Raw genomic sequence first — 16,187 nt, forward strand, 5'->3', positions numbered from 1 at the left:
TGAACATGTTTATGTTTCTTATTGTTTGATCTGCTTGTTATTTTTACAAATACTCTGAATTAACATAAGCATTGTCATTGAAGGCAAAGATCAATAACGTAAGAACATTCTGAATTATTCTATTCTGAAATATAACCTTAGTTGTGGCCATACTGTACTATCAACAAGGAATGATTTCTAGAGACAACAGTTTGAAAATGTTTTTTAAGAGTTCAGCAACACACCTGAGCAGAGAGTAAATTATTACAGAAACGGCTCATATGTCATCAATAAAGATGCTTTTAAATAGAATATCATCTTCATACACCCTTTTTTCATCACACTGCCTGAGGCTGTCTTGCTTCCTTGTGCAGAGCACATCTATTGCATTTAATGTGTGCTGCCTGCATTTTTCTAGAGATGTAAATGATTTTACAAGATGTAAGACCCTATACAAGCGAGAGAGGTGAATGGATCTGCAAAAGGCAGTAAAACTGTTTTGAGCTAATAAAGGTACCTGAAACTAAAGACTCCTGCTGCCCACAAGGGAATACACCTCTGAAAGAATTCAGACAAAAATGAGGAGACCTTTTGCCCAGAGATTTGATTCCTAGAATCTGGGAAGTACCTAAAGATCACAGAACAAGCCCAGCATTTATTGTCCAGTCATAAATTTGTAGCCTTACTTTTTCCTTTCATTTTCAAGGATCCTGAATAAATCTTTGAAGTACTGGGGAACACGGACAATCACATTTTCTGAAGGACCTATATCTTTGAGCTCAGGGTAGAGCTTGGTGTCAATCACCTTCTTGATGTATCCCAGCCAGTCAAACTGAAATGACAAAGAAAAGACTGGTTAAAGACTCTATGAAGAGAGATAATTTATTGATTAAATCACATGTTTGAGATAGTGGCTTTAAAGCTTTACTTATTAAAAATTCAGAAACTATTGCAGCTCATCTTTCCACAGTTTCAAACCTGACGAAGTCATAACTGGATTTAAACGAACATACATTGTAACTGAGTGCATGCATTCCTAATAACACTCCTTTAACATGCTATCTCCCTATACTAAAGGAATATTTAATTATGTAGGTCAGAAATAAAAAGAATAACTTCCCCAACCAACCTGTGGAATCATGGCACTAAGCTCTGATATGTTCATTTTATTGTACATCACCTCACTCGTTCGATTTTCATATGGAATCATGATCTGGAAAAAAAAAAGAAGAAATAATAAGAAAAAAAACAAGATGATGAAAACAAGGCTCATCTTCCAAGAATCTTCTCTTACATCATTACTATCCATCATAAACCCAGTGAAGTACATAACCACCCATTTTCCAAGCATTCATGACATTAGCTTCCCTTTCTGAAGATGGCATTTAGCTCAGAAAAATTGAATATGATTCATTGCCAGTTTAACTCATTACTGGGGAATCTGATGTGCTGCATGTCTTCTCCGAACACTTTAGACTAATTTTAGCTCTGATTATACCAAGGAAACAAATGTGGGTCCATAAAAGCTAAAAGCACAGCTAGATCATTAGTATCATTCATCCTATCAGCTCCAAACTATACAGTTTTAAATGTCAAATCTGAGAGCAAATATGCTGGAAACATATCTCGTCTTCCGGATTTGAACATGTGCCCTTCTCTGGCCTGACTACACCTGGAGGAAGAGCCAGATACACATCAGTTTCTTCTCCCTTTAAACCAACTATCTTGATTTCCATAGCAGGAAACCTGACTACATAGGCCAGAAATGAACAAAAGCAAAAATGAACAAAATTCACCAATTGAATTTCTCATCTGCCTGACCGAACAGTCAGGCCTCAGGATCCTCTACAGAGTAAAAATCCAAGAATGTAGCAAAAGAAATGCTAAATATAAAGCAAGCCCTTTTATAATTGGTAAGGGATATTCGGATTCCAAGGTGTCTTCTGGGTCATAATAAAGAAACCAAACAAGTACAAGATAAAAATACAAATTTTCTCACTGTTCAAGAAAAACAAGAATTCTTGACACCAGTGCCAGCCCAGTTCTAAGGTAAATACTGAGCAACAGGCTTTATGGTGCCGAATTTAAGGGCAGAGATTGACACAAGACTAACGAAAGAGCTGGAAGATCTCCAAACAAAATTCTGCAGTAAATGTCTGCAGTTTAACTGTTGCTCAAGGAATACAGACAAAAAATATTTTCTTCTCCTTTTATATGGCAGATCTATAAATTCTTCTTGAACTTGCTTGCTTTCTTCCTCTCTAAATTTTTCCTCTTCCTCCAATAACTCAAATCTACTTAAAATCTTTCTTGTACACAGTAAGATCTCTTGGAGCATGCCATTCATCCCTAAATCAAAAATACATATTTTCCTTTTATTCCTTCTGTCTCTCTTCCCAAGCACAGAAGTTCTCTGTGATATACATTCACTTAAAAGGAGTACACAGGAACACAGGATACAGTAAAAGCCCAAGTAACAAACAAGACTATGTGTTTTCAAAACACAGTATGGTGATTATATAATTAATTGTGCTTACTAGGGATCATATAACAATCCTTGTTCCTGAACATATCTGCTTTCATGCAGAGCTTTGACAAAATTTTGTCTCTACATTCAGCAGAGAGATGGAAACACTGCATTTCTGCTGTTGTAGATGGCCTTCAGTTCTCCAACCTTAATGATTCTATGATTATGTTTGGCTAAGGGTTTTGTTAATTTGTTTTATTTTTTTAATTCTTCATCCAATGCCCTTGAGAATAAATATTCAATTTAGCAGTTAACTAAAGCAAGAAGACTCTTCATTTTCTTCCATCAGATTTGCTTCTTTCCTTCTCCCTCCAAGAAACATTATTGCTAAGGTTGTTAATATAATGACTTTCCATTCTGAAACAGGATAGCCCTTGGTTTTTAAAGCAATTTTCAATTCTTTTCAATTCCACACAAAATTACCAACCTCGGCTATTTTAACTTCCAGCTTTAGGACTGACTTCATATCAGACTCAGCTCGTGAAGCATTTGCACCCAGAAGCACTGCTGTGTCAACCATGAACTGCAAAAAGGTATCTCGGTACTGGGAAAAAAGAAAAAGAAAAAAAAAGGAAATTATCACAGGATTTGCACTTCAACACAGCTGCAGCAGTAGGACATAAATATCCAGCTGACATCAAGGAGATGAATACATTGTACTTTCATACTCTTGCAATCAAGTTATACTTTCTTTCCCCCTAATGTCTGCTTCCATTGAAGAGGGAAGGGGAAATAATGCCATAAACATCCTGTGGATGACAGACAGAGCTATCTGCTGTGATTCACTGAGTATATACATCTTGGGAAGTGCAAATGATATTTCTGGATTTGGCTGAGAACACAGAGCTCTTACAATGGAATTAGACAATGTGTATGTTTTTGCAACCTCACGCAGTAATGAGCACAGGACTGAAAAAGTACTGACAGACAAATGCAAGCTTGGTGGATGAGAAGATAGGGAGGTAAAAGGACATCCCTCCTCTGTTTCTGCTACAGCACACAAGTACCTACTAAAGTGCTCTGTGCTATCCAGCTACTCTAAAATAACGTGTTCAGCCTAGTGTGTATACACAAATGTCAACAGAAAATACTGTCTGTATCAATCATTATATGGCAGCGATTTCTGTGCTATCTCTTCCCCAGCACCATCTTTCAGAAGTTTGATCCTATCAGCTCCTGCTGGTCTGTAGTTTCCCAAAATCAAAAGCATTTCCTGGCATATTACCATCTTTAATTTTTAAATAGATACTGTTGTTTGGATACTGGCATCTGCTCAGGTGGATGTGGCTAAAATCTCACTAGCCTCTCAGAGAAACTAAAAGGGAAGCAATACTGTAAGACCTTAACAAGAGCAGTAACTTGCCCCCATGACAATCCAAGTGCCTGTTTTCCATGAACTTTGGATTGTATGTGCTGGACACTGCTCACAGGCCTTCATCAAAGGATGGTGAAAAAGATGTTGGCATTATCAAATATCAATACATGTGCTTAACATCAACAGTTCATCTTTGTTTTCCGCAGAAAAGCAGCAAGAAAACTTCTTAATAAGCTATGGCAGAGTACTGAGAAATAATAAAGAGAAAGGGAAGAAGAGGAAATGAATCACTGAGATCTGTTGAGGAACTCTTGTTCCCTTCATTAAATAAATTCAGGCTAATTTGATGATAGTTATCTGGCCAGGAGAGCAGCTAACTGACAGAGCAGCATCTGGGCTCCACTTTCTTGAGGCAGTCTTGAGCTTCTGGGTTCTCCATCTGTGGTCTAGGAAATTTTGGGACCTCTCAGTAATTGTGGGGGCTCCCACTGACATCAGGTCAGGCAAAGGCTAAGGTGAGGGTAGCTGTAGCAACTGCTAATGAACTCTGACTGCTGTCCTTGAATGCAGGGTGCCCCAGGCAACTGACACTGTTGGTCTCCCAGATGGTCCTTCATAAGGACATAGCTCTGCAAGTCTCAGAACACAGAGAACACCTGAACCACATGGTCTTCTAGCACTCACACCTTCAGCATGTTTGCATGCTGAAAGTACAAAACCAGGCAGGTGGCTGATGATTTCCAGAGATGTCTTCTAAGGGGGAAGTAAAGGTTGGGGGACCTCATTTCTTATTAAAATCTTCGTTTGAGAAACTTTGCAAATGTTTGTAGCAGTAGTCCTTGTGGTTGAGTTTTTTTTCCTAATAGGAAATATCTTGAAAAATGTAAATCCAACCAAACTATAACTGTTTCCCAGAACTGGAGCTCAACAAAGCAAAATCTACAATAACAAAAATAGATATTTTGAGTTTTAGTTAGTACTACTTACAGATTTAGCTTCTGTGGTGTTTTCTAGGTAATCCTCTCGAGATGAGAGAGATAGGCTTGCTTGATCTAGCTGTTAAAAATAACAAGAAAAAGCATTTAATAATTAAAGGTAGCCATATTAGCAACCTTGAAAGACTTTGCATATTTCTGGCAATAACAATAAATGTAAATATCTAATACATAATACATTCCTGAAAAATAGCCTGATTTTCACTTAATTTAAAATAAAAAATAAATTAAAAAAAAAAGCTATGCTGTGCTGACAGACGTTACCTTAATCATATTAATGCCATCTGGGAAGCCTCAGATGCCGCCCTCAGTACCTTGAGCCACCTACTACAGCAAAGTATCATCAGCCTGATTTACGTGTTCATGGCTCCATTAGCAAGTAGGGTAATGTAAAAGGAGTGAGTCTACAGGATCAAACAATGAGTGCAGACAACTATTCATGTTACATATATTTCAGGGGCACAAGAATCAATTTTGGACAGAAAACTTAGTATATGGACCAAACGTCCATTAGCTGCTGGAGCATGTCAGCTGCTGTGTGCCTGGAAAGCATCGTTAGCCTACTTTGACAGAAATTAAGTTCATGCATTTGAGCTTCACTCTAGGCCAGCATCGAGTGTTGTAACGAGTATTTGGCTTTTTGAACAGAAGTACAGCTGGGCTCAAGCCTCAGAAATCATTGCACGCATGGGAAATTGTTATGCTTCCAGTACATTAGATAAAGATGTATGGCAGGCAAAGGCTTTAAATATTTCTGATTCAAACTATGATCAGACTTGCTGGCCTACAGTTACCCTACTGTTGGATAAGGTTTTCAACTTAATTTCTAAAATCACACTTGAAAGTTTAATGGGTTTGCTTAGTCTTTTGAATGAAATGATGACAACATGGGAATACGTGCATAATGTTTCAAGTTCTTAACCAGCCAAAAATCACAATGAAGAAGATTTCTTAAAATTCATACTAGAAACAGCAATTTCACAAGACACTTCAACATGATCAATTAAGTTAGAGTATAGAAGCCAAATCTGATAGCATAATACAGCCAACTTCCAAATTCTGAAAAGATATTGATGTGAATGGGAAAAAAAAAAAAGTTTTGATATTCTAAGACTTTTATTTTCATGTTTTATTTGTTTTTTAATAGTAGTGAAGTAGTGAAGAAACTGTATTTATTCATACTATTTCACAAAAGCCTATGTAATCTATATCCTACAGCATTTATATTTCACACTTTCTACACTTACAAAAATTACTCAAGTAAATGCAAATAGAATCTCAAATGAGTAAATAAATATCTTCTTTGCTTTAAGATACACCACAAACAAAATAAAACAAATAATCTACTGACAGCAGATGTTCACTGAAGCTGTGATGTTCAGCACAATTCTGATCCTTTGAAAAACGGTAACACCTTTCTTCCATATACTGAAGCAAAAAGAAAAGAGAAAAAACAACCCTCTCTACTCTTATGCTTTGCAGATGCATGTCCTGGCAGTTGTTAACTTCAGATTATTTGGTCTATTTCAGCTACGTCACTGTTGCTTTAAGTGCTCATCCAAATTTTTCTGGCTTAAGAGTCAGATTTGATAACCCATTGAAATAAAGCACAAACATGAGATACGAACAAAAAAGTTAATCAACTTCTTCAAGAAAAAGAAAATTATATTGAATGTTGAACAAAACATTATTTGGAGAACCTCCTGGTTTTTCTGATCCATTCATGCTTTTGCAATGCTGAACAAAGACAGAATTTTGCAATCAATCCATTTTCACAAGCAGATTGAAATACTCCCTGGTACAGCTGCATTCCTGGGAATTTGTTAAAACACTGACAAAGTAGAATACTGGCTGATGCATTCTGCTGAGCAAGTTCTTAATCAGATTAACAATAAAAACAGAATCCCCTAAGGAATAATATGTTATTTAGAGGATGTAGAATTTCAGTTATTTAGATACTCGATTCACAGGGGCTGCTAAGCATACCAAATGAACATATTGCAAGATATAATTCATTTCCAAAGAACAAGCCATACAGACCTATCCAAACCCTCTCCTGGCAGATGTCATGGACTAAAAGCAGAAGTATGACAGGAGATAGCTAAATATTTCCTCTTCTGATTCTACCATTTCAGTTTTCTTAAATCTTCAGCCAAAGCAATCCTGACAGGAACTGAACAGCATCTTAGCAGAATGACATCCTTAATGCAGCTAACTGTTGATCTGCAGTTGCCTTGACCATTCAGGAAAACTCCTTAGAAACAAAGAAAATTTACCCTTGAATTTCATACCAGTCCAATGCTGCAGTCCAAGGGCCTTTCAAAGTACTGATTCAGAAACAACATCCATACATACCATCACTCCGAACTCTTGATTGAGTCCCAAATAAAATGTATTCTTGGATATGCCTCTACAGCTAGCCAGGATACTACCAATGTATGGACCATAGGTGCCATTTTTCTGTGATTAATGTTAGTATACCTTTCTTCTTTGTCCCTTCTCTCTGGCTGCTACATCCTCGTAGCAGCAGAGAGCTGATCTACTCTGCTTATTCAACTCTATTTCCTAAAAAACAACAATGCATTTGACCCAGGCACTGGATCTTGCCATGATGACATCTCATCATAAGTGTTGCAATTCTCTCTAGAGTTCTGTCAGACTACAGCTAGGCAATTTTGATTTTGGTCTTTTTCTCACTAATCTAAGCAGTTGTGTAATTTCATGCGCTGTTATAAACTTTTTGCTTTGCTCTAAAACAAAAGAATTTCAGTAAAACATATTCTGTATTTCCAGTTTAGAAGACTTTCTGTTACTTTTTTGTTGTTGTTGTAAGGTGCTGCATAAGCACAATATAACACGTTGCCATTTCAAGAAAAATGTATCAAGTTCAAAATATTTGTGACTGATGCCCCATTCCTCATTTTCATAGATAAGTAGCCATACTCGGCTCCAGAATATTCAGGACAAGATATCCACATCTCTCATTTTCATACACGTGTACTCTGGGAACATACTTTACCTTATTTTTGTCATTTGAAACGAGAAAAAATCCTTTACACAAATACTTTTCAATGCATGTGTAACCTAATGGTTACTGCATTCTCATGAATTGGCACTTATGCACATCTGCAAATTGGTAGATAATAGCAACAATAGTCAAATGCAAGCATTTGGCTTGTACGCTTGTTTCAAAAAATGAGATCACAAAATGCCATGCAAAGTAAACTAATAGATATGCTGTGCTGTACCTTCAGGATATAGCGGTTGGAGACTTTGTCATCAGCAGCCACATATAAACGGATGAAGACAGAGTTGCTGTATTGACCACGAAGTGTTGCCAGGGTCTGCACTAAGCTAAACCTCCTCTCTGACCACAGCCCCTCTGGTCCAATGTTGGATTCCAGTACAGGCCAGCGGAAAGGGGAATGCCTCAGAATGCTTAACAGTGGTTTCACGTCAGCTTTTTCAATTTTATCTGAAATGTCAAAGTGTGACAACAGTTACATTCCACATGATTCAAATCCAGCAACAGCCACAGGAGAAGCAAAGATTTATTGGCACTGATGGATTTCCAGGTAGGAAAAACAAATAGCTGAATCCAGTGCCTCTGCTCTGCCTGTGAACGCATTGGCATGGCAGTCCTGGACAAAGCCTCATGGAGTCCAGTGGAGAGCATAAGGCCCTGCCTGTATAAACATGGGTAATACACAAGTGTCCCCAATCAGATCACTTACTCTCATTCATACAGGATGCATAAAGGATCTTGGCCTTCTGTACAGCTTCACTGTCCTGTCTTTTGCTGATCGGTTTCTCAAGCAATGCTGAAAAAAGAATTGACATTTTTTCAATATATTTTAAAATGTGCGTACTGTCTGCTTTCCTGTCTCAGTGTTTACTTCTGTCATAGCACTTAGCTAACTGGGGATGAGGTTTCACATGTATTTTCTTGGGCTACAACACAGACACAAGAGATATTTTTAGTTTTTTCTACCTCCACGCAGAATTACTATGAAGTGCATGCACTCCTTGCCCCCTCACCCAGACTGGTCATTATTCCCAAGGCTTAGTGAATGCAATGAGATGCAAAAGACCTTGTCCTTGAGACTGATAACAACCAAGGTTTCACCAGAGACAGTCAACGACCACCACATTGTCTCAAACTGAATGCTCAGAGAACAGATCACAGACACCTTATTCAATAGGTCCAATTCTAAGCTAACTATGAGTCAATCATACTACCCCCTGAATAGGAAGCAGCCTAAGAGCCCCAGGAAAGCAGCTGGCTGCACACCAGAATCTCCCCTTGAGAATAAACACTTCTTGAAGTTACTTAACACCTGCACCAATATTTATCTGGGATGCGACGACACCTTGACAACAGATCCTCAGCAAGTGAGGTATTGTTTTTAAGCTACAGTAGCTTCTCTAAGATTTGAGCTTAGATTCATTATGCACCCCCCATCCTCTGCGTAGCAAATAGTCAAGAATACTTAGCCATTTCAAATCTTGTTGAGTCACTGTCATCATTGTTCAAATTGCCATCTTACATCTATTTTATATCAGTAAGTATCTTTCTGCCTTCCTCTTACAAGTGAAGTGTGCAGTGCTTCAGCCTCCATCTGCGACAAGGATATACATTCTTTTAAAAAGATTATTATAAAGACATCTGACTGACACTGTTCACTATTTTTCCTCAGAAAGAGCCACCTCTGATTACAGGAGGGGCTGGGAGGCAGCACACAGGGCAGAAACTCAGGAATTTTTCAGGTGGCTCAGTCCCCGTGCTGACATTCTGTGTCATAGGAGAAGATGGAAGGATTCCAGAAGCAAAACTACTGGCTTTATTTTCTTCAAAAATGCCCTTTTGTCCATTAGACACCCACAGCTTCAGCTTTGTGAATGACACAGAAGGCCAACTTTGAAACCGCTATATAAGAAGCTGTGTTATATGGCTCCCTTACTATAGATGTCACAGAATCATAGAATGGGACCTCAAGGATCATGAATCTCCAACCCCCACCCACATGCAGGGCCACCAACCTCCCCATTTAATACTAGACCAGGCTGCTCAGGGTCCCATCCAATCTGGCCTTGAACACCTCCAAGGATGGGGCATCCACAACCTCTCTGGGCAGCCTGCTCCAGCACCTCACCACTCTCATAGTAAAGAACTTAAATGTCAAGTCCTTTTGTGCTGGAAGGCCAAACTAGTTTTTCAAAGCTATCATCTCTCTTGCTGTCCTCATTATGCATGGAAGTGAAATATGCAAAGTGCATCTGAATCTCAGTAGTCCATTGTCAGCTGCCTCAAGCCATTTATCCAAGTTATAAATCAGCCAAGATGTTGTTGCACATACACGCATACCATGCCTAAACACAGAGCCAGCACATCTTCAGCAACATCTGTCAGATCAGGTACGGCACAGCAAGAGCACTTCCATTAACAAGAGAAGCAAGGTAGCACTTGAGCATGGGATCAAAAATGGGTTAGCAAACTGCTGGACCTGATGTGGTTTTGTGAAACCCAAACAGGTCACTCCCAACTTTACCTTACTCTTACTGGAACCACTAGAAAGAATGGCTTTGCTGGAAACATCTGAAGTGCCTCCTGTTGAGTTCTCAGCCAGAGCTAAGAAGTCTTGAAAACTTCAGGAGTACCTTTCCTACACTATATTACTCAGCGGGTATCCCTCTGGGTTTCAATAGCTGTTTATGAGCAAAGACATGGTTCACATTGTGATCACTATGTGATGCTGTGCTGGAGTTAAAAAAAACATGCCACAAACATAAGGTAGAACAAAGTGCAGTACAGGACTTCCGGTGGTCTGCCAAAGTCAGCAGAAGACCACTAAGACTTAGAGACAACAACTATGGTAAAATCAAACCTCTTCCACATAGAGTCTATTCAAGAACCTGCTATGCCTCATCTCTCAGATACTTCTCAGCTATACCCATCAGGGCACCTACACTCAGGGGACCATACAGCTGACATTGAAATATTTATTTGTCAAAGATTATTCCAGTGATGAACAAATGCCAACCATTCTCTTCATCCAAACATTTCTCTCCAGGGGGAGAAAAAAAAAAAGATCTCATTTGAGAAATCTAATGATATCATTTCCCTTTTATTTATGGGTAAGATTTTCAATACTGAATTCTGTCCAGCAAGTTTGTTAACAGCTTTGGTTTCAAATCTTCAAGATCTTAGTATTTCTCAGCTTGTTAAATAGAATATCATACCAATCACTGACATATATCACCAATGTCTATGTCCTCAGTAGAACAATCAGACCAGTTCATGTTTTAAGAATGACATTTAAGGAGAAACTATAAATGAAACCTACATAAAACTAAAGATGAAAAAAAACACACTCCTGTTAAAACCATTGTAATAACTTCAGTTCCTTGCCAGTGAGCTGCACAGACATGAAATTTTGAAAGTAATAGAATTCAATAAGGCCCAGCTAAAGCTCAGGAACGATAAGAGGATGAGATCCAATAAAATAAATTCAACTCTATGAATACATCTACATAAAATCATGTCAAAATGAGACCTGGAGTTTTCCCATCAAATCACCTTGTTATGCGGTAGAATAAGCCTGGAACTCTCCCTGCACTTTTGTAAAGAATGAGGTGGGGTAGATGATGCCACTTAGATGATATATATCATATAGATAATGTCTTGGGACCAGTGCTCTTTAACATCTTTATCAGTGAATCAATGATGGAATTGAGTGCACCCTCAGCAAGTTTGCTGATGACACCAAGCTGAGTGGTGCTGTTGACACAGTGGAAGGAAGGGATGCCATTCAGAGGGACCTTAACAGACTTGAAAGGTGGGCCTGGATGAACATAATGAGGTTTGACACAGCAAAGTGCAAGGCTTTGCACTTGGGCCAGAGGAATCCCAGGCATCCATACAGACTGGAAGGAGTGGTCCTTGAGAGCAGCCCTGCAGAGAAAGACCTGCGGGTTTTGATGGATGAAAAGCTTAACATGAGCTAGCAGTGTGCTCTTGCAGCTTGGAAAGCGAATGGTATTCTGGGCTCCATCAGAAGAGAGGTGGCCAGCAGGGACAGGGAAGTGATTATTCCTCCCTACTCTGCCCTTGTGAGGCCCCATCTGGAGTACTGCATCCAGGTCTGGGGCCTCCAATAAAAGAAAGCTGTTGGAGAGGGCACCAGAATGAAAGCAATTCCCATGAGGTCTTCCAAGAGGTAGGAAGAGAAAGATGACCATAGACCAGCTAGCGCTCAGTCTAATGGAATATCATCAGAAAAACAGAAGTCTTCAGTTCCCTACTGCCTTTGCGAGCACCTGCTTTATTCTCTTGCTGGGGGAGCATAAGGATTTGTGATCACCTGTCCCTGGTCAAAAATAAAGTACGAATTCAAATGGATATTTTAGCAAAGCAGCTCTTGTTCTTCAGCCATGTCTTTTGCTTCTTTCACTTCCAAATTAATTCCAGAGTTATTCTCTTAGGAATAAAAGGAATCCTGAACTGTGCTATTGATCTAAGCACCTCATTGTCTATGTTTCTGTATGCAAAGGATGCTCAGAAGCAAGATTTATATCTGCCTTCACATAAAACTTAGTTATGGCAAATGTCAAAACTTATTGGTAATTCTGCTCTGCACTGCTGAAACATCATAACTCATCTCATTAAAAAACTATCTCATGCATAGTCAGAAACTGGTTAAAACTGTTCCTACTATCCCAAGGTTCCTAAGGTCATACATTGCTTCATCATTCTTTTTTTTCCTACCAAGATTCCGAGGGCAGGGATGTTTGCACTGCAAACCAAAGTTCTTTTACTTGTGACAGTCTGGGTCAGACAGGCTTACATCATCACACTCCACGGGTCTTTTACAAAACATAGAGACTCAGCATCACCAACAGAAACCATCCCATGATTGGAATGATCCTCAGTGGTCTGAGCTGTGAACGCTCAGACAGGCAGTCAAGGAAAATAGCCACAGCTGGGGATGGGGTGTTGGGTTTGGAAGGGAAGGAAGGAAGGAAGGAAGGAAGGTCTTTATTGAGTGTCCTTCAGACAGTGCTTTTCCAGGACAAGAGAGCTAAAAAAAGCCAGCTTCCTGTGGTTCACAACCCCACAGTAAATAGCAATCATCATCTTCTGAAAGTGAGAGCAAAGAACTTTACAAAGTAAGCTTTGCTATTTTGTGTGTGCGCATGTGTGTATTTAACTACATACTATTTTGAAGTGGCTAAGAATAACATTGTGGCTAAATGTTACCTTTAATCTTACTTTCCATTTCTAGCTGTTGTTGATTTTCCAGCCTACTGTCCTATGCAGCTTTGGTTTTCAACCACCGTACTTTCTTTACAGCATTGAGAAATCCTGTACCCTTTTTTTACCTTCTGATTTGGAGTACAAGAAAAAGGAGTTGCACAGATTTGTGGGGAAAAGAAGCATGCGTATCATATATTCGGATTAGAAACAGAGATTCGGGTCATAAGGATCCTAATCTGCAGACTGTATATATGTTCTGTGTATTATTAGATTGTTCTCTGCATACACAGTCTCTCTCAGAAATGCAATTAGACTGTGTTATTAGCTAAGCTTATTTCTTGATCTAGAGAGATAACATTAGGTTTTGCTGCACTTTCCAACCATAGATATGGAGACTACATGCTGCTAGTGAAGACAGTAGCGCTATTTTCCCATTCACTTTTGTCTTTATCCTACAAACATCTGCTGTACATGGAAAATGCAAACTGAAGTGTTTGTACAGTGATACCTAATAATGATTTGAAGTACATTCTAATGCTTTTTACCTTGAAGAAAAAGAATATTCCAGTGGGAATACACTCAGACTTTTTAATTAAAAAATTCTATACAAAAGCCCCAATGGGACAGCCCATTTCCTGGAAAGTTTTAACCCTGGAAGAGTGAAAAGCTAGAAGGAGGCAAGTAATTCAGCATAAAATCCCAGGGTAATGTTGGAGAAAGCAGAGGTCTTGGACTGAAAAAGCAGAGACGTACCAAACTGTGGAGGTGATCTTATTGTTGGACACAGGTTGGAGAGAGACTGGAATGCTGCATGCTCTCTGTTGCCTATGCTTTAAAAACAATGAGTTTTTCTTTGAGTGGAGTGCCTTGAGAACTGGAGAAAAAAACCCACGCAGTAGGAGACTTTAAGAACATGATTTACTGATTTGTTTTGTATCGCAAAAGATGGTGGAAGCGTAATGAGATTAGAATAAGAAATATCTTGTTGCCACAAGAAAATGCTTGGGGCCAAAGAGATCTTCAGTCTACTAAAAAGAGGTGGCAAGGAAAGCCAGTCACCGGACTGTGAAGACAAATTCAGTGGTGGCAGTGATTAACCACTGGCCAAGCAGCCAGAGGAGATAGTGGCTTCACAACCCCTTAACATCTTCAAGACTTGATGAGGTTTTTTCAAAGATAAGCTTTAGCCCAATGTGAATTCTGTTTTATTCTAGCACAAGCTAGTGAGCTGCATACGTGAGTAATGTAATTGCCTGTGATACAAGGTCACAGGAGATAATCTAATGGTTGCTCCTGGCACTGCACCCTATACATTAAGGATAAGGATCTCCAAGCACTCTTAGACACATGACAACAAGAAGATGCAGCCATTATCCACTGCTGCAGATAAAGAAAGTGAGCCACAGAGGATTAATTCCTCCATATCTAACTAAAGTCAAAGTCTTGCTGAATTAAACTCTGTTGCTTTAAGAGCATAAATCATGCTGAATTTCATTCAAAGATTCAAAGAACATAATCCTTTGGAGATACTGAAAGCCCAGCAGTGCCTTTAATTTGCTCAGCATTGTCCAGATGATGCTCAGTATTGCAGCTGAAAACAATTTGCAGAGCATTGTTCTCAGCACAGTTCCAGAAAGCAGTCCAAGAGTACAACCCATACCCACCCATTCACTCAACCAAAGGCAGAAGAGGTTCATACTTCAGCAGAGGGTGTCAAAATCTCATGCAACAACATTTTCTTCCTTTGGTTTCAGTAGCAGCAGCTGGAAAATATATTTTCTGCATCTTGCATGTTTACTATTCCCAATGATCTTCAGTTTCTTAGGCCAAAATGCAGGAACTCTGCTTGTGAAAAAGGAGTTTTCTTGCAAATACCAATGCCAAATACTATTTGATTCTTGAACAATAAAGTCTCTGTTCTGCTACTTAATACCCCTCCACAGCCAAAATGTTCAGGTTTTTAAACTGTTGAATAATTAAAGGGGCTGTGCACTCTCTCCAGCTATCAGTCATAAGTTTTGTTTCATAGAATCATAGAATGGTTTGGGTAGGAAGGGACTTCAATAATCATCCAGTTCCAACCTGCTGCCGTAGGCAGGGCTGCTCCCCACCAGCTCAGCTGCCCAGGGCCCCATCCAACCTGGCCTTGAGCTCCTTCAGGGATGGGGCACCACAGCTTCTCTGGGCAGCACCTCACCACCTCCGAGTAAAAGATTATCTTCTAACATCTAACCTACATCTCCTTTCCCAGTTTTTGTTCTACTTCTGTGAAGAAGCAAAATTCATGTTATCTTTTAGAAATATGGAAGATATCCTCTGACATTTTGCCAGCAGCAGGATGTTTTAATTATATCATTGAGGAATTTCAGCTTAAAAGTGGGGGGAAAAAAGTTACATTTTGAAAGTTATATTTGTCCCCAGAATCTTCTCCAGTGAGGAAGCATAGATGGTCATTTTGACTCGCTGGGAGATGAAAAAATACACTAAAAATACAGATACATGCACCAAATGTTTGATAAGCCAAACACTGGGCAATCCAAGAAATCACACAGCACCTGCATGCAAAATGTTTTTCCCTGAGCCATGATGTAATTGTGGTTCATCTAGTCCTAATTAAGACCGTCTAGCTCTAAATGCATACTTACTTCACACTAAAGAGTTATGTCAAAGGAGTCCCTGAATAGCAGCCATAACCCCTACAGCCCAAGCAGTCACCTGTACCAGCACCACCACCGGCATTCACTGAGGACTCCACCTGTGTCATCAAGGCACTGCCCTTTCTTCAAACTCTCAGTGCACTGGATTTAAGAAGTCAGGTTTATTGCAGTTCACAGAGCTATCTTGCACAGAAATAATTCGCCCACAATGTGAGAGGAAGCACAAAAAGCTATGCTGCTGTGACAGAAATCATAGCTAGAACAATGTACAGTCCTAATTACAGTAATGTGAGCTTGTGTGTTCCAAGAGGGATTAACTCAGAATGGTTTGGGATCAGCTGACGTTCATTCAGAGTATCTAGTTTGCAATTTCTTTTTTCAGAGCCCAGGGTTAATGAAGGAGGCCAAGTGTTATGGATGAGGCCTACAATGGGCCTTCAAAATACAAGCAGTGGCCACA

At 39.3% G+C, this 16,187-nt stretch overlaps 1 protein-coding gene across 1 annotated transcript in view; it reads right to left on the reverse strand.

Annotated features, from left to right (window-relative positions):
• Window positions 1–646: 646 nt before the first annotated feature.
• LOC104915353 (phosphate-regulating neutral endopeptidase PHEX) overlaps window positions 647–16,187 on the reverse strand; it is a gene marked incomplete at its 5' end in the record, with an annotated part of 31,314 nt that continues 15,773 nt past the window's right edge. The window contains 6 exons of the mRNA XM_019612016.2: window positions 647–811; window positions 1,109–1,192; window positions 2,934–3,050; window positions 4,809–4,877; window positions 8,065–8,291; window positions 8,551–8,637. Of these exons, the coding sequence (XP_019467561.1) occupies window positions 662–811; window positions 1,109–1,192; window positions 2,934–3,050; window positions 4,809–4,877; window positions 8,065–8,291; window positions 8,551–8,637 (734 nt within the window). The remainder of the gene's footprint in view (window positions 812–1,108; window positions 1,193–2,933; window positions 3,051–4,808; window positions 4,878–8,064; window positions 8,292–8,550; window positions 8,638–16,187) is intronic.

The sequence above is a fragment of the Meleagris gallopavo genome, chromosome 1 (assembly GCF_000146605.3).
Source record: "Meleagris gallopavo isolate NT-WF06-2002-E0010 breed Aviagen turkey brand Nicholas breeding stock chromosome 1, Turkey_5.1, whole genome shotgun sequence".
NCBI classification, from domain to species: Eukaryota; Metazoa; Chordata; class Aves; order Galliformes; family Phasianidae; genus Meleagris; species Meleagris gallopavo.